Source organism: Heptranchias perlo, chromosome 18 (assembly GCF_035084215.1).
Source record: "Heptranchias perlo isolate sHepPer1 chromosome 18, sHepPer1.hap1, whole genome shotgun sequence".
NCBI classification, from domain to species: Eukaryota; Metazoa; Chordata; class Chondrichthyes; order Hexanchiformes; family Hexanchidae; genus Heptranchias; species Heptranchias perlo.
The window spans coordinates 4,548,224-4,567,044 of record NC_090342.1 but is presented as its reverse complement, the minus strand read 5'-3'; the positions used below and the strand labels follow the sequence as shown (position 1 = coordinate 4,567,044).

Here is an 18,821-nt window from a genome sequence, read left to right as displayed (position 1 = left end):
CTTCTTCTTTACTAATATTAATTAATTTAAGTTCCTCACTCTCTTTAGACCCTTGGTTCCCCACTATTTCCAATATGTTTTTTTGTGTCCTCTGCTGTGAAGACAGATACAAAATATTTTTTTAACCTCTCTGCCATTTCCTGACTCCCCATTATAATTTCTCCTGTCTCAGCCTCTAAGGGACCCATGTTTACTTTTGCTACTCTCTTCCTTTTTACATATTTGTAGAAGCTCTTACAATCTGTTTTTTATATTTCTTGCTAATTTACTCTCATTCTATTTTCTCCCCTTTTATCAATTTTTGGTCGTCCTTTGATGTTGTCTAAAACCCTCACAATCTTCAGGCTTACTATTCTTCTTGGCAACATTATAAGCCTCTTTTTTTAATCTAGTACTATCCTTAACTTCTTTAGTTAGCCACTGATGGATCACTTTTCCCCTGGAGTTTTTATTTCTCAATGGAACATATGTTCGTTGAGAATTATGAAATATTTCTTTAAATGTTTGCCATTGCTTATCTACCATCATACCTTTTAACCTAATTTCCCAATCTACCTTAGACAACTCGCCCCTCATACCTACGTAATTGGCTTTATTTAAGTTTAAGACTCTAGTTTCTGACTTAAGTACGTCACTCTCGAACTCAGAATTACCCGGAAAGAACTGCCCAGGCACAGGGCGGAGAGGGGAGCGTCACATGGGAGCATAATTGAGCATGTTCCGTTAAACATTTCAATATTTAATCAATTAAGATTACATGGATTACTTTTGAAGATCCCTTATTGTCTTTCCGACATTAAACCTTACCATACACTTAATCATTTCTGTTTGCCCTCATTGATAACACACGGTTGGAAGAGTAGCAGTCGATTGAATGAGTTGTGTTGATTTATGAAATGGTGCCTTTGCTCTGTAAACTATTAGCGTGTTTGCAGATATCAGAAACAATTATTAGACCAATACTGGAAAGACAAATAATATTTCTGTTGTGCAAATGAGATTTGATAGGCCCCAGGGTTAATAATCTGCCTCGGAGTATTTGGCTGTTAAAATAAAAGGTTAGGAGCCAAGGTCATTGGCCAATTAGAAATGATTGGAGCTGAGCTGTGTTGTGTAATTAATGAGTCAATGATGATTGAATGATCTACAGTAACTTGAGGTCCATTTAAGAAGGTTATCGACCATTCTTTTTGTTTCGGTGAGAGCATTTCATAGAATCATAGAATATTACAGCACAGAAGGAGGCCATTCAGCCCACCGCACCTGTGCCAGCTCTTTGAAAGAGCTATCCAATTAGTCCCACTCCCCCTGCTCTTTTTCCATAGCCCTGCAAATTTCTCCCCTTCAAGTATTTATCCGATTCCCCTTTGAAAGTTATTATTGCCCTTTCAGGCAGCGCATTCCAAATTTACTCTTTAATTTTTTTTAAGTGACCTTTTTTTCACACAAAGGGTAGTAGAAATCTAGAACTCTCTCCCCAAAAGGCTGTGGATGCTGAGGGTCAATTGGAGCTTTCAAGACTGAGATCGAGAGATTTTTGTTGGGTGAGGGTATCAAGGGATATGGAGCAAAGGTGGGTAAATGGAGTTGAGGTACAGATCAGCCCTGATCTAACTGAATGGCGAAGCAGGTTTGAGGGGCTGAATGGCCTACTCCTGTTCCTAATGATCCTATGGTCCTAAATCTATTTTTTAGCCTTTGGCACTTGAATCCTCTGGTACCAAAAGGGTGAGTCTCAAGATACGATCTTACCCTTTTAAGCCGGTCACTAGGAGGCGATCCATAGCTGTAGGATGAATCTCTCTCCCTTCACAGTGAACTGTCTGGCTTCCACTCTGAGTCTCGTCACAGACAAATGTAAGGACTTGCACAACACCAGGTTATAGTCCAACAGTTTTATTTTAAACTATAACCTGGTGATGTGCAAGTCTTTACATTTGTCCACCCCAGTCCATCACCGGCATCTCCACATCATCGTGAGGCCAGCAGCCCCATGGTCGGGACAAACTGTGGGTGCCAAGCTGCCTTCTCTCTCTCTGACATTGTGCCACCATGACACCTCATCACTCATTATGTTCTGCACAGGACCTCCAGGCACAAGACAGGGAGGGGAAGGAAAGTGCCAACTCTTTTTCCTCTCCCCCTTCTCTTCTCTTCTTTCCTCTCCCATTCCCCTCTCCACCTCTCCTTTCCCCTTCTCCTCTCTCTTCTCCTGCTCTTCTCTCCTCTTCTCCTCTCTCCTTCCCCTTTCCCCTTCTCCTCTCTCCTTTCCTCTCCCATTCCCCTCTCCACCTCTCCTCCCCCTTCTCCACTTTCCTTCTCCTCTCCCCCTCTCCTCTCCCCTTTCCTCTCCCCCTCTCCTCTCCCCCTCTCCTCTCCCCTTTCCTCTCCCCTATCCTCTCCCCTTCCCCTCTTCCCCTTCTCCTCTCCCCATTCTCTCCCCTTCCCCTCTCCTCTCCCCTTCTTCACTCCCCTTCTCCTCTCCCCTATCCTCTCACCTTCCCCTCTCCCCTTCTCTCCACCTCTCCACTCCCTTTTCCTTTCCCATTCCCCTCTCCTATTCCCCTCCCTCATTCCCCTCTCCCCTTCCCCTCTCCCCCTCGCTCCTCTTCTGCTCTCCCCCTCTTCTCTCCCCTTTCCCTCTCCCCCTCTCCTCTCCCCTTCTCCGCTCCCCTTCTCCTCTCCCCTTCCCCTCTCCCCCTCACCTCTCCCCCTTTCCTCTCCCCTTCTCCTCCCCCTTTCTCCTCTCCCCCTCTCCTCTCCCCTTTCCTCTGCCCCCTCCTCTCCCCTTCTCCTCTCCCCCTCTCCTCTCCCCTTCTCCTTTCCCCTTTCCTCTCCCCCTCCTCTCCCCTTCTACTCTCCCCCTCTCCTCACCCCTTCTCCTCTCCCCTTTCCTCTCCCCCTCTCCTCTCCTCTTCTCCTCTCCCCTTCTCCTTTCCCCTTTCCTCTCCCCCTTTCCTCTCCCCTACTCCTCCCTCTTTCTTCTCTCTCCCCTCCTCTCCCCTTCTACTCTCCCCTCTCCTCTCCCCTTCTCCTCTCCCCTATCCTCTCCCCCCCTCTCTCCTCTCCCCTTCTCCTCTCCCCTTTCCTCTCCCCCTCTCCTCTCCCCTTTCCTCTCCCCTTCTCCTCTCCCCTTCCTCTCCCCCTTTTCTCTCCCCTTCTCCTCTCCCCCTTTCTCCTCTCCCCTTCTTCTCTCCCCAAATCCTTCCTACATTCATTTTTCACAAATCGAGGAACAGTTGCATTTGCTCCCGATTGTCCTTTAAGCTCGGTGGGAGGGGCGAGGCGGGCGAGAAATCACGTACTAAAGCTACAATCTTACAACTATTACATTAGGTACAAAACATTTGGGGAAAAAAAACGATTACAGTTTGAAACACGATTGAGCAAAGTGAAAATGGAAACCTTTTCATGCTAAACAGCGTATCAGAAATGTAAGCCTATGCTTCAAAGTATTGACTGGATTATCAAAGGCCTACTGTGGGATAGACGATTAAAAGTGGCGTTGAATTACAATTATAAAAGCAAACAAACAGCAAGACATTGATCAGTGATTAATAAAAACAGCTGTTGTTTACTGTGCAATTTGTAAAAGAGCTCATTACATTAAGTGAACCAAAGAGTCGCCCTTATTATTGGTACATTGTGCCCGATAATCATAGTAATATTGAAGAATAAGAGCATGTAATTTGTTTTGTTCTCCTTATCAGTTTTAATCTGCTGGTCTGCACCCATTCATGATGAGAGTGGCCACAGATAAAACCACATGCGATGTTATAACTTGTCAGCATTTTCCTTTTTTTCCACCTTTTGAAAGTTGCGATAAAAAAAGCAAACTGTGTTTTCCAGCTGTTGAGGTACACACAGCTGGAGCTGTGCCCCTTAAAGCAACGTACAGGGCAGTCACTGAACCAGGGCACTGTCATCCCATTCCTTGGCACTGTAGCGTGCAGTGAGAAAGTGCAAGGCCATTTAACACCAAGGAGAAGCAAGAAAGAAAGACCTTGTATTTATATAGCACCTTTCACAACCTCAGGACGTCCCAAGGCGCTTTACAGCCGATGGAGTACTTTTTGAAGTGCAGTCACTGTTGTAATGTAGGGAAACACGGCAGCCAATTTGCACACAGCAAGATCCCACAAACAGCAATGTGAAAATGACCAGATAATTTGTTTTTTTAATGTTGTTAGTTGAGGGATAAATATTGGCCCAGGATAATATGGGCCTCAGCTGTTTACAATCTATAACAATAACTTAGATGAAGGGACCAAGTGTAAGGTATCCAAGTTTGCTGACGACACGAAGCTAGGTGGGAAAGTAAGCTGTGAGGAGGGCACAAAGAGTCTGCAAAGGGATATCGACAGGTTAAGTGATTGAGCAAGAAAGTGGCAGATACTGTATAATGTGGGGAAATGTGAGGTTATTCACTTTGGTAGGAAGAGTAGAAAAACAGAATATTTTTTAAATGGTGAGAGACTAAGAAATGTTGGAGTCAAAGGGATTTGGGTGTCCTTGTACACGAATCACAGAAAGTTAACATGCAGGTACAGCAAGCAATTAGGAAGGCAAATACTATGTTAGCTTTTATTGCAAGGGGGTTGGAGTATAAGAGTAAGGAGGTCTTGCTGTAATTATATAGGGCTCTGGTGAGACCACACCTGGAGTACTGTGTACAGTTTTGGTCTCCTTACCTAAGGAAGGATTTACTTGCTTTATAGGGGGTACAATGAAGGTTCACTAGATTGATTCCTGGGATGAGAGGGTTGTCCTATGAGGAGAGATTGAGTAGAATGGGCCTATACTCTCTGGAGTTTAGAAGAATGAGAGGAGATCTCTCTGAAACGTATAAAATTCTTAGAGGGCTTGACAGGGTAGATGTCGTGAGGCTGTTTCCCATGGCTGGAGAGTCTAGAACTAGAGGTCACAGTCTCAAGATAAGGGGTCGGCCATTTAGGACCAAGATGAGGAAAAATTTCTTCACTCAGAGGGTTGTGAATCTTTCGAATTCTCTACCCCAGAGTGCTGTGGATGCTCAGTCATTGAATATATTCAAGACTGAGATCGATGGATATTTGGGCACTAAGGGAATCAAGGGATATGGGGATAGGACAGGAAAGTGGAGTTGAGGTAGAAGATCAGCCATGATCTGATTGAATGGCGGAGCAGGCTCGAGGGGCCGTATGGCCTACTCCTATTCCTTATGACACCGGGGAGAACTCCCCCGCTCTTCTTCGAAATAGTGCTGTGGGATCTTTTACGTCCACCTGAGAGGGCAGACGGGACCTTGGTTTGTCATCTCACCCGAAAGACGCCACCTCCGACAGTGCAGCACTCCCTCAGTACTGGCACTTGGAGTGTCAGCCTGGATTTTATGCACAAATCTCTGGAGTGGGACTCGAATCAACGACCTTCTGAGTCAGAGGCGAGAGTGGTGCCCAGTGAGAAGGTCGGTGGGGGGAACGTCTACCCCCACACAAACAAACATCTCAAACACGCAACGCTGCGGGATTAACTGAACACCTTTGCAGTGCATCCGATGTTAACCCTTCATGTCCTTGTAAGCGTGGCCACGTTCTAGCTTACATAGCAGTCGACCAGCTGCCCTGTTAGCACACGAGCCCTGGAATTGCAAGATGCAATTTCTAGCAGAGAATCTCACAAGATCCCAAGATAATTACAGATGAGGACGCCCACTCGGCCCATCTGCATTCATCCATCCAGGAAGACACTAAAGTTCCCCCCACTGTTGCGTCTAATTGTTTCTTAAATGATTTATAGATTCATACAGCACAGAAGGAGGCCATTCAATCCATCGTGCCTGTGCCGTCTCTTCGAAAGAGCTATCCGATTAGTCCTACTCCCCCACTGCTCTTTCTCCAAAGACCTGAAAATTTTTCCTTTTCAAGTATATATCCAATTGCCTATTGAATCTGCTTCCACCACCCATTCAGGCAGCGCATTCCAGATCACAACAACTTGCTGCGTAAAAAAATTTCTCCTCATCTCCCCTCTGGTTCTTTCGCCAATTATTTTAAATCTGTGTCCTCTGGTTAACGACCCTCCTTCCACTGGAAACAGTTTCTCCCTATTTACTTTATCAAAACCCCTCATTATTTTGAACACCTCTATTAAATCTCCCCTTACCCTTCTCTGCTCTAAGGAATTCCATGGCTTTTGCCTCCACTAAACTACCTAGGAATCCATTCCATGTACTGCTCACCCTCTGTGTGAAGAAAAATTCCCTGATATCCATAGCAATGATGGCTTACATTTATATAGAGCCGTTAACGTAGAAAAATGTCCCAGGGCCCTTTAGCAGAGAGCTAATCAAACAAAAATGGACACTGAGCCAAAGGAGATATTAGGAGGGGCAACTAAAAAAGGTAGGTTTTAAGGAGGAGAGAGAACTGGAGAGGTGGAGAGCTTTAGGAAGGGAATTCCAGAGCTTAGGGCCTAGGTAGCTGAAGGCACGGCCGCCAATGGTGGACCGAAGGAAGTGGGGGATGGACAAGAGGCCAGAGTTAGAGGAAAGTAGAGATCTCAGAGGGTTGTAGGGCTGGAGGAGGTTACAGAGATAGGGAGGGGCGAGGCCATGGAGGGATTTGAACATGAGGATGAGAATTTTAAAATTGAGGCATTGCCGGACCGGGAGCCAATGTAGGTCAGCGAGCACAGGGGGTTGATGGGAGAACGGGACTTGGTGCAATTTAGGATACGGGCAGCAGGGTTTTGGATGATCTTAAGTTGATGGAAGGTGGAAGGCCGGCTAGGAGAGCATTGGAACAATCGAGTCTGGAGGAAACAGGTCAGTGCCGATCGCGATTTCAACAAGGTAGCGTTGAAAGGTTTCCAAAATAACCAAAGTATTTTTAATCAACCTGCGTTCTCTGGTAACCTGTACAGAATGGAAATCCATTGTGATGAGAGATTTGAACTTGGGGGCGTGGGGGTGGGGGTTCACTGGGTACCGGTGTATAACAGAGGGGTCCCTGTCACTGTTACCCAATGAGAGTGAAAAGTTTTATTTTTCGGTGTTGTATATAAAAAACAAGGCTTTGAAAGGTGCAATCGCAAATATTAGAAACGAGAGTTCAGATATTTAAGTACGCTCCACTGAACCTGCTGTAAAAAGTCAACCTCCTGTATAGTTATGTTCGAAAATGCAAAACCTACAATTAGCAGATTTCATACCATCAGTAGCCCCGGAATACAAAGCTTATCTCAGTCAGTGTATGACAAGAACAAAGGGACAATATTGTAGGAATTCTAATGAAACGAAAGCTGATACAAGGAATTAATTTTCAGGAAATTCTATAGAGGCAATTTCGGACAATGTGGCGGCGCTTATTGATGTATTTTGATTTCTGTTGTGCTTTGATAAAAAGATCCTTTTTTTAAAAGAAAAATTCTTCAACATCTGTGTGGCACAAAAGGCCCTCCTGATTCTTTGTTGTATTGCCTTAAAGTACCTCCCTGTGATGTTCCTTAAATGTTGTGCCGATTAAATTATACATCTGCCTTTAGTGGGTAAGACAGTCAGAACCAAGCGTCATTTAGGTGTCGGTCTTGGCTCAGTGCCAGCGCTCTCGCCTCAGAGGCAGAAAGTCGTGGGTTTAGAACCCCCTCCAGAGACTCGACTTCATAATCCAGGTTGACACTCCCAGTGCAGTACCGAGGGAGTGCTGCACTGTCAGAGATGCCCTCTTTTGGGGATGAGACGTTAAACCGATGCCCTCTCAGGTGGACGTAAAAGATCCCATGGTACTATTTTGAAGAAGAGCAGGGGAGTTCTCCCAGGTGTGTTGGCCAATATTTATCCCTCAAACAAGATCATTAAAACAAATTATCTGGTCATTATCACATTGCTGTTTGTGGGATCAAACCTCTATTCATGCTAATACCCCCAAACCCATGAGCCTTTATCTTGGGTAACAACTATTTTTTTATTCGTTCATGGCATGTGGGCATCGCTGCCCATCCCTAATTGCCCTTGAGAAGGTGGTGGTGAGCCGACTTCTTGAACCGCTGCAGTCCGTGTGGTGAAGGTTCTTCCACAGTGCTGTTAGGAAGTGAGTTCCAGGATTTTGACCCAGCGACAATAAAAGAATGGCTATACATTTCCAAGTCGGGATGGTGTGTGACTTGGATGGGAACATGCAGGTGGTGGTGTTCCCATGTGCCTGCTGCCCTTGTCCTTCTAGGTGGTGGAGGTTGCGGGTTTGAAGAAGCCTTGGCGAGTTGCTGCAGTGCATCCTGTGGATGGTGTACACTGCAGCCACCATGTGCCAGTGGCGAAGGCATTGAATGTTTAGGGTGGTGGATGGGGTGCCAATCAAGTGGGCTGCTTTGTCCTGGATGGTATCAAGCTTCTTGAGTGTTGTTGGAGCTGCACTCATCCAGGCAAGTGGAGAGTATTCCATCACACTCCTGACTTGTGCCTTGTAGTTGGTGGAAAGGCTTTGGGGAGTCAGGAGGTGAGCCACTCGCCGCAGAATACCCAGCATCAGACCTGATCTTGTAGCCACAGTATTTATGTGGCTGGTCCAGTTAAGTTTCTGGTCAATGGTGACCTCCAGGATGTTGATTGTGGGGGATTCGGCGATGGTAATGCCGTTGTATGTCATGGGGAGGTGGTTAGACTTTCTCTTGTTGGAGATGGTCATTGCCTGGCACTTGTCTGGCACAAAAGTTACTTGCAAACTATCAGCCCAAGCCTGGATGTTGTCCAGGTCTTGCTGCATGTGGGCACGGACTGCTTCATTATTTGAGGAGTTGCGAATGAAACTGAACACCGTGCAGTCATCAACGAACATCCACATTTCTGACCTCATGATGGAGGCAAGGTCTTTGAAGAAGCAGCTGAAGATGATTGGGCCTAGGACACTGCCCTGAGGAACTCCTGCAGCAAAATCCTAGGGCTGAGATGTTTGGCCTCCAACAACCACTACCATCTTCCTTTGTGCTAGGTATGACTCCAGTCACTGGAGAATTTTCCCCCTGATTCCCATTGGCATCAATTTTACTAGGGCTCCTTGGTGCCACACTCGGTCAAATGCTGCCTTGATGTCAAGGGCAGTCACTCTCACCTCACCTCTGGAATTCAATTCTTCCATGTTTGGACCAAGGCTGTAATGAGGTCTGGAGCCGAGTGGTCCTGGCGGAACCCAAACTGAGTGTCAGTGAGAATGTTATTGGTGAGTAAGAGCCGCTTGATAGCACTGTCGACACCTTCCATCACTTTGCTGATGGTTGAAAGTAGACTGATGGGGTGGTAATTGGCCGGATTGGATTTGTCCTGCTTTTTGTGGACAGGACATATCTGGGCAATGTTCCACTTTGTTGGGTAGATGCCAGTGTTGTATTTGTACTGGAACAGCTTGGCTAGAGGCGCAGCTAGTTCTGGAGTACCAGTCTTCAGCACTACAGCTGGGGTGTTGTCGGGGCCCATAGCCTTTGCTGTTTCCAGTGCACTCAGCCGTTTCTTGATATCACGTGGAGTGAATCGAATTGGCTGAAGACTGGCTTCTGTGATGGTGGGGATATCGGGAGGAGGCCGAGATGAATCATCCACTCGGCACTTCTGGCTGAAGATGGTTGCAAACGCTTCAACCTTGTCTTTTGCACTCACGTGCTGGACTCTACCATCGTTAAGGATGGGGATGTTCACGGAGCCTTCTCCTCCCATTAGTTGTTTAATTGTCCACCACCATTCATGATTGGATGTGGCAGGACTGCAAAGCTTTGATCTGATCCATTGGTTGTGGAATCGCTTAGCTCTGTCTACAGCATGTTGCTTCCGCTGTTTAGCATGCATGTTGTCTTGTGTTGTAGCTTCACCAGGTTGGCACCTCATTTTTAGGTACGCCTGGTGGTTTTCCTGGCATGCCCTTCTACACTCCTTATTGAACCAGGCTTGTTGGTAATGGTAGAGTGAGGAATATGCCGGGCCATGAGGTTACAGATTGTGCTGAAATACAATTCTGCTGCTGCTGATGGCCCACAGTGCCTCATGGAAGCCTAGTTTTGTGCTGGTAGGTCTGTTCTGAATCTATCCCGTTTAGCACGGTGGTAGTGCCACACAACACATTGGATGGTGTCCTCAGTGTGAAGACGGGACTTCGTCTCCACAAGGACTGTGCGGTGGTCACTCCTACCAATACTGTCATGGACAGATGCATCTGCGACAGGTAGAATGGTGAGGACGAGGTCAAGTAGGTTTTTCTCTTGTGTTGGTTCGCTCACCACTTGCTGCAGGCCCAGTCTGGCAGCTATGTCCCTCAGATCTCAGCCAGCTCGGTCAGCAGTGGTGCTATGGAGCCGGTCTTGCTGATGGACATAGTGGGCACCTTATCGAATGCCTTTTGCAAATCCAAATATACGACGTCCACTGGTTCCCCTTTATCCACCCTGCCAGTGACACCCTCAAAAAACCCTAATAAATTTGCCAAACATGATTTTCCTTTCATAAAACCATGTTGATTCTGCCTAATCATATTATGATGTTCTAAGTGCCCTGTTACCACTTGCTTGGATTGCCATGAGAGTACACGATTTAACCAGCCACTCATAATATTTGTGGTGGTACTTTGCCCCTCAGGATTTTTTAAAAATTCGTTCTTGGGATGTGGACATTGCTGGCATGGCCAGCAATTATTGCCTATTCCTAGTTGCCCTGAGAAGATGGTGGTGGGCCTTCTTCTTGAACCTTAGAATTTCTCTGAGTGGTTTGCTCGGACTTTTCAGAGGGCAGTTAAGATTCAACCGCGTTGGTGTGGGACTGGATCAACATAGGGGCCCAGACCGGGTAAGGCTGGTTTCCTTCCCTAAGGGACGTGAGTGAACCAGCAGAGGTTTATTTTTTTATGACAATCTGACAGCTTCGTGGTCGTTTTTACTGATATTTTAAACTGAATTCAAATTCTCAAAGTGCTGTGGTGGGATTTGAACTCACATCCTCTGGATTACTGGTTCAGTGACATGACCAGTACACCTTACAGCTACTCATAATATTTGTCATGAGGCCTCGCCAAGCAGAAATTAAGAGTGTTAGGCTTGTCACCGCTCCACAGCAATGAAACCCCCTTCATTTATCACCCCACTGCCTCTATTGTGCGGGTAATTTCCCATTGGAATCACTCAGCATTCTAGCCAGGAGTTGACTAGCCCCTTCGCTTGTACGATTATTTTCACTGGACTGGGTTACATCTGCAATAAATCCAGGAGGATTTGCGAACGAACACAGAAAGATAAAAAAAAAAGTAACCGAGTGAAATGGAGTCAGTGACTCTCAATTGATTGCAAACATTTGATCGTCTTTTGCCAGCTGTCCCCGTGGCAGGAGCGGGGGCAGGTGGGGGTGGGTGGGGGGGGGGGGGGGGGCGGGGGTGGGGGTGGGGGGAGGAATTGAATGTAAAGTAAGAGCTTGAAGTTCTGCCAAACTGGACACATGGACTGTCGCACAGTTAGAAGAAAGGATACATGGACCTCTCACAGCTTGGTTTGCGGGCGCTGGCTTTTAATGGGGTACATTTCTTTAAAGGTGTTGTGCCCTTTGTTTTTGCCTGAGAGACTGTTTGAAGAAAAGTAAACTTCTGTCTCTAAAGTTTAGGGTGCTGATGACACAAAACCCCCTTTATAACAAGTTGGTCCAATAGGATGGGATAGACAAGGGGACGTAACCTTAAAATCAGAGCCAGGCCATTCAGGAGAGAAGTTTAGGAATCATTTCTTCACACAAAGGGTGGTAGAAGTGTGGAACTCTCTCCCACAAAAAGCAGCAGCTGCTAGCTCAATTAATAATTTTAAATCTGAGATCGATAGATTTTTGCTAGCCGAGGGTATTAAGTGATATGGAGCCAAGGCGGGTGGATGGAACTCGGATACAAATCAGCCATGATCTCATTGAATGGCGGAACAGGCTCGAGGGGCTGAATGGCCTCCTCCTGTTCCTATGTTCCTATGATGCTGTCGGGGGCCAATCGGAATCTCTACCCTGCTGCCTCCTCATTATGGACGAGAGATTCCCCTCGGCGATTTGGTGTTAAAATCCCACTGCACCACTCGTAGCTCGTGCCAATAATTGATACCGGGAGATTGCGGCAATTCAAACCCGTGATTTTGTGTCCGTCAGATGGAAGATTTTAAGTTCAGGCGTATCCTAATGAGATTGGCAGGGTACTTGGGCGTAACTCGACACCGGTGGGACATTGGTGTACATCATTGGGTCTATCGTCCGGATTGGGCCCATGGTGGAAACTCCAGTCCCCTCTTGCGTTAGCTGAACACAGATCATAGCAGCTGAGCGTGTAGCGGGAGCAGCATTTACGTAATTAGCCTTTCCCCCTCCCCCGCTTCCGCTCCTCCCCTCCACTCTGGAACGCACATCCCTGGAACATCACACTGACAACGGTGGCCTGAGAGAATTATCAATCACCAACATATAGACAATGTGCTGAGGCAGAATTATACTCAGGACCTTCTTGTTCTCCTGACTTTGTGAAGCAACAGCCTTTAAAAGGTCATCTATGTTTGAACGCTTCCTAAATGCTGAGTAAATCCATCGTTAAAGCGTGGGCGAGATTGATTTCTGAATAGATTGCAGCTTCCCCCAGCCAACGTTCCTTTCTCTTTTTTTTTTGTTCTCCCTCTCTCTCTCTCCTTTTCAGTCAGGTTTCTGGAGAAATACTGCATTTTTAATCGAGAGGAGCTGGCACTGTACAAAAAGAGGTTCGAAGAGGTAAGCGTTGATTCATGTAATGGTTTGATCTCCCCCCACAGCCAGAGACACATCAGAGCAACTAATATCCAGCAGGCTAACAGCTTCAAACCCCCTGAATTGCTTTCAGCTCATACGTATAACAACCACAACAACAACTTGCATTTATACAGTGCCTTTAACGTAGTAAAACGTCCCGAGGGGCTAAACATTGATACCGAGCCACATAAGCAGATATTAGGACAGGTGACCAAAAGCTTGGTCCAAGATGTAGGATTTAAGGAGCATCTTAAAGGAGGTTCCTTCATCGTCGCTGGGTCAAAATCCTGGAACTCCCTTCCTACCAGCACTGTGGGAGAACCTTCACCACACGGACTGCAGCGGTTCAAGAAGGCGGCTCACCACCACCTTCTCAAGGGGCAATTAGGGATGGGCAATAAATGCCGGCCTCGCCAGCGACGCCCACATCCCATGAACGAATAATAAAAAAAAATCTTAAAGGAGGAGAGAGAGGCGGAGAGGTTTAGGGAGGGAATTCCAGAGGTTTGGGCATAGGCAGCTGAAGGCACGACCGCCAATGGTGGAGCGGTGCATTTCGGGATGTGCAGGAGGCCAGAATTGGAGGAGCACAGAGATCTCGGAGGGTTGTAGGGCTGGAGGAGGTTACAGACAAAGGGAGGGGCGAGGCCATGGAAGGATTTGAAAACAAGGATGAGAATTTTAAAATCGAGGTGTTGCTGGACCGGGAGCCAATGTAGGTCAGGGAACACAGGGGTGATGGGTGAACGGGTCTTGGTGCGAGTTAGGGTACGGGCGGAAGAGCTTTGGATGAGCTCAAGTTTATGGAGGATGGAAGATGGGAGGCCGACCAGGAGAGCATTGGAATAGTCGAGTCTAGAGGTAACAAAGGCATGGATGAGGGTTTCAGCAGCAGGGGTAGGGACGGAGACGGGCGAAGTTACGGAGGTGGAAGTAGGCGGTCTTGGTGATGGAGCAGATATGGGGTCGGAAGCTCATCTCAGGGTCAAATAGGTCGTCAAGGTTGCGAATGGTCTGGTTCGGACTCAGACAGTGGCCGGGGAGAGGGTTGGTGTCGGTGGCTAGGGAACGGGAGTTTGTGATGGAGACCAAAGACAATAGCTTCGGTCTTCCCAATATTTAACTGGAGGAGATTTCTGCACATCCAGTACTGGATGTCGGACAAGTATGTAACATTCAGTTACGTGGAGAGACTGGAGAAGCTGGAGTTGTTCTCCTTAGAGCAGAGAAGGTTCAGGGGCGATCTAATAGAGTGTTGGAAATGATGAAGGGGTTTTGCTAGAGTAAATAAGGAGAAACCGTTTCCAGTGAAGAGTCAGTAACCAGAGCACATAGGTTTAAACTAATTGCCAAAAGAACCGGGGTGAGGGCAGTGGTGACGAGGAGAATGTTTTTTATGCAGCGAGTTGTTATGATCTGGAATGCACTGCCTGAAAGGGCAATGGAAGCAGTTTCAAGATAGTGACATGGGATCATTTACGTCCATCTGAGAGAGCAGACCAGGCCTCGGTTTAAGGTCTCATTCGAAAGACGGCACCACCGACAGTGCAGCACTCCCTCAGAACTGCCCCCGCCGATTCTGCAGCCCTCCCTCAGTACTGCCCTCCAACAGTGCAATCCTCCCTCATTATTGCCCCTCCATCAGTGCAGCACTCCCTCATTATTGCCCCTCCAACAGTGCGGCACTCCCTTGGTACTGCCCGTCTGACAGTGCAGCGCTCCATAGAACCATAGAACCATAGAAAAGATACAGCACAGAAGGGGGCCATTTGGCCCCTTCCAGCACCCGGTCCGTAGCCCTGCAGCTCACAGCACTTTAGATGCAGGTCCAGGTACTTTTTAAAAGAGTTGAGGGTCCCTGCCTCTACCACCAATTCGGGCAGTGAATTCCATACACCGACCACCCTCTGGGTAAAAAAGTTTTTCCTCATGTCCCCTCTAATCCTTCCACCAATCAGCTTAAATCTATGTCCTCTAGTTCTTGAACTCTCCGCTAGGGGAAACAGGTACTTTCTGTCTACTCTATCTAGGCCCCTCATAATTTTGTACACCTCAATCAAGTCACCCCTCAGCCTCCTCTGCTCCAAGGAAAACAACCCCAGCCTATCCAATCTCTCCTCGTAGCTGCAATTTTCAAGCCCTGGCAACATTCTTGTAAATCTTCTCTGCACTCTCTCCACAGCAATTACATCCTTCCTGTAATGTGGTGACCAGAACTGCGCACAATACTCCAGCTGTGACCTTACCAGCGTTTTATACTGTTCCATCATTACATCCCTGCTTTTGTATTCAAAACCTCGGCTAATAACGGAGAGCATTCCGTATGCCTTCTTCACAACCTTTTCTACCTGTACTGCCACCTTCAGGGACCTGTGCACATGCACTCCAAGGTCTCTCACTTCCTCTGCCCCTCTCAATATATTCCCGTTTACTGCGTATTCCCTTTTACTGTTTGCCCTCCCTAAGTGCATTACCTCACACTTCTCCGGGTTGAACTCCATTTGCTACTTTTCCGCCCACTCCACCAACCCATTGATATCTTCTTGGAGTCTACAGCTATCCTCTTCACTATCAACTACATGGCCAATTTTTGTGTCATCTGCAAATTTGCCAATCATGCCCCTACATTCAAGTCCAAATCATTAATATATACCAAAAACAGCAAGGGACCCAACAATGAGCTCTGTGGCACACCACTGGAAACAGATTTCCATTTGCAAAGACATCCATCGACTTTTACCCTTTGTTTCCTGTTACTGAGCCAATTTTGGATCCAATTTGCCACATTTCCCTGTATCCCATGGGCTTTTACCTTTCTGACCAGTCTGCCATGTGGGACCTTGTCAAATGCCTTACTAAAATCCATGTAGACAACATCCACTGCACTACCCTCATCAATCCTCCTTGTCACTTCCTCAAATAATTTAATCAGATTTGTATGGCATGACCTTCCCTGAACAAATCCATGCTGACTATCCCTGATTAAACCATGCCTTTCCAAGTGACAGTTTATCCTATATCTCAATACTGATTCTAATAGTTTGCCCACCACCAAGGTAAGACTGACCGGCCTATAATTGTTCAGCCTTTCCCTCGTACCCTTTTTCAACAATGGTACTATGTTTGCAGTCTTCCAGTCCTCCGGTACCTCCCCTGTATCTAGTGAGGATTGGATAATGATCCTCAGAGCATCTGCTATTTCCTCCCTGGCTTCCTTTAATAGCCTAGGAAACAATCCATCCGGCCCTGGTGACTTATCAACTTTCAAGGATTCCAGTTCCTCTAGTACTTCCTCTCTCGTTATGTTTACCTTATCCAATATTTCACACCTCTCCTCTTTAACTACTACGTCCGGATCATCCCTTTCCTTTGTGAATACGGAGACAAAATATTCATTTAAATCCCTACCCACATCCTCTGCTTCTACACACAAGTTACCCTTATCATCCCTGATAAGTCCCACCTTTTCCTTAGCTCCCTCAGTACTGACCCTCCGACAGTGCAGCGCTCCCTCAGTACTGACCCTCCGACTGTGTGGCACTCCCTCAGTACTGACCCTCCGACTGTGTAGCGCTCCCTCAGTACTGACCCTCCGACACTGCAGCACTCCCTCGGTACTGCCTCTCTGACAGCGCAGCACTCCCTCAGTACTGACCCTCCGACAGTGCAGCACTCCCTCAATACTGACTATCCGACAGCACTCCTTTGGTACTGCCCCTCCGACAGTGCAACAGTCCTTCAGTTTTGCCCCTCCGACAGTGCAGCACTCTCTCGGTACTGACTAAAGACAGCACTCCCTCAGTACTGCACTGAATGGTACGTCTCTAGAAGGCTGGGACATACCTTCAGGGTAAATGTTTGAAGCTTCTGCTCCTGTTACGGATTATTGCTCTATTTGATCTCAGGTTGGTGAATCGAGCCCATGCCCAATTCGTGATGCTCCCCATTCTCCCCCAACAGCCATGTGAATCGGGCGCCCCGATCTCCCCCGGTGATTCTCTGATCTGCGCTCTCATTGTGCAAGACTCTGCACGGAGTGGGGGGGTCTCTGAAACATTTACCCTTTGACCTTCCACCTTTGGGACCTTACATGGAATTACATAGAACGTACAGCACAGAAACAGGCCATTCAGCCCAACTGGTCCAAGCCGGTGTTTATGCTCCACACGAGCATCCTCCCATCCATCTTCATCTCACCCTATCAGCATATCGTTCTATTCCTTTCTCCCTCTTGTGCTTATCCAGCTTCTCCTAAAATGCATCTATGCTATTCACCTCAACTACTCCCTGTGGTAGTGAGTTCCACATTCTCACCGCTTTTTGCATAAAGAAGTCTCTCCTGAATTCCCTACTGGATTTATTAGTGACTATCTTATATTTATGGCCCCTAGTTCTGGTCTCCCCCACAAGTGGAAACATCTTCTCTACGTCTACCCTATCGAACCCTTTCGTAATCTTAAAGACCTCTATCAGGTCACCCCTCAGTCTTCTCTTTTCCAGAGAAAACAGCCCCAGCCTGATTCAAATCCGATGCAAACGGATGGGATGAAAGCTTCCTCTCTCTGCTGGCTGAATGTGAAATGAGTTTGTGTAGTCCCAACCCACTTTGTTTCAGTCTTCATCCACAGTCTGGAACTGCAAGTGAGTAGGAATAAAATTGGCCGCTTTACTCAGAGAGTCCACAGATACGGCTAGTGTGGCAAATGGAAATGTTTTTCCAAGACTGTCAGTGAAGAGCATCAGGGCAAATTCCCCACCTACTCTCCAAGCGAAGACTCGCACTTGACGGGAGTGTGAGCCAGAATTCATAATAATTTGCTCTAATACTCAAAACAAGCTGGGCTGTCCAATGAAGGGGGAGAAACAGGGCAGACTGACGTAAATGAGGAGAGACACAGGTAGAAGTGGGAGGGAGAGAGATAGAAGTAGAGGAGGAAAGATAAGCAGACAGAAGTTAAGGAAGAGAGAGAGGAAGAGACAGAAATGAACCAGGAGAGACAGACAGCCTGAAACAAAGGAGGGAAGAGAGAGTGACAAAGACTGAAGTGAAGGAAGAGAGAGACAGACAGGCAGAAGTGAAGGAGAGAGAGAACTAGACAGAAAAACAAGTGGCAGATAGTAGTGAAGGAGAGGAGAGAGAGAGACAGTACTGGATTTGGAGAGACCGACTGAGGCAAAAGAAGAGAGAGTCAGGCAGAACTGAAGGAGCGGAGAGAGAGAGAGACAATTGAAGGAGGAGAGACAGACAGCTAAAGTAAAGGAGAAGGACATGGAGGAGAGATAGAGAAAGACATAAGTGAAAGAGATAGAAACATGGAGTTGAGGAGAAAGAGAGACAGAAGTAAGAGAAGTGAAAATGGTGTGGTCTGAAACTCCAAGAACCACAAAACAAACCGGGAATCAATCAGGTTCTATCTGTCTCAGGAGCGATGTAATTATGTGCAGCCCACTTACTAGTTGTGGTACCCGGGTCCAGTTCACTGTTGGACACCCCTCCTGTCTGCCACCTCCTCCCCTCTCCATACTCTCTACGCTGCTCCTTCCCTCCTCCTTGCTTTCTGGATTAACCCTTTGAGCAGTCTATTTAGACTGTCCTCGATTCCAAACAATATGCCAGCTACCTCAACACCAAACAGTACTACCAGTGCAGAAGATATCTTTTAGCTAGTGGACAGCATTAGAAACCCAATGACAGATTGAACGGAGACGTTGAGCTGACTGCCCCTCACAGATCCTCCGAGTGTAGGAACCCCAGTTTGAAAACCTGTAGTGCGAATAATGGTTACATCCTTGATAGGAGTGAAATACAATATTCATAGGATGAGGCTGACCCGAACACCAGGAAACCCTGCATCTGCTTCATAGCTGCTCACACTCACGGTGGAAGTGCAAATCGTTTTTCTGTGCTATCCAGAAGTTATGCTCCACGTTTTATGTTTGAATGGGGGGAAATGGGAGAGGTCCATGAATCAAAAGGGCAGGAATCGCAATCCGCTGCCATGCCACCTCATTAGACATGGGCACGGGTCAGAAATGGGACCCGGATCTTAGCCCTTGGTTCTGCATT

The 18,821-nt window shown here is 47.1% G+C and overlaps 1 protein-coding gene across 6 annotated transcripts in view; it reads left to right on the top strand.

Moving 5' to 3' along the window:
• LOC137334524 (uncharacterized) overlaps window positions 1–18,821 on the top strand; it is a 156,125-nt gene that overhangs the window by 101,451 nt on the left and 35,853 nt on the right. For 5 of the 6 annotated variants that reach the window (XM_067999256.1, XM_067999257.1, XM_067999255.1 and 2 more), the window contains exon 12: window positions 12,666–12,736. The exons of the other annotated variant lie outside the window; for it this stretch is intronic. In XM_067999256.1, coding sequence (XP_067855357.1) covers window positions 12,666–12,736 — 71 coding nt within the window. The remainder of the gene's footprint in view (window positions 1–12,665; window positions 12,737–18,821) is intronic. 6 annotated transcript variants of the gene reach the window in all.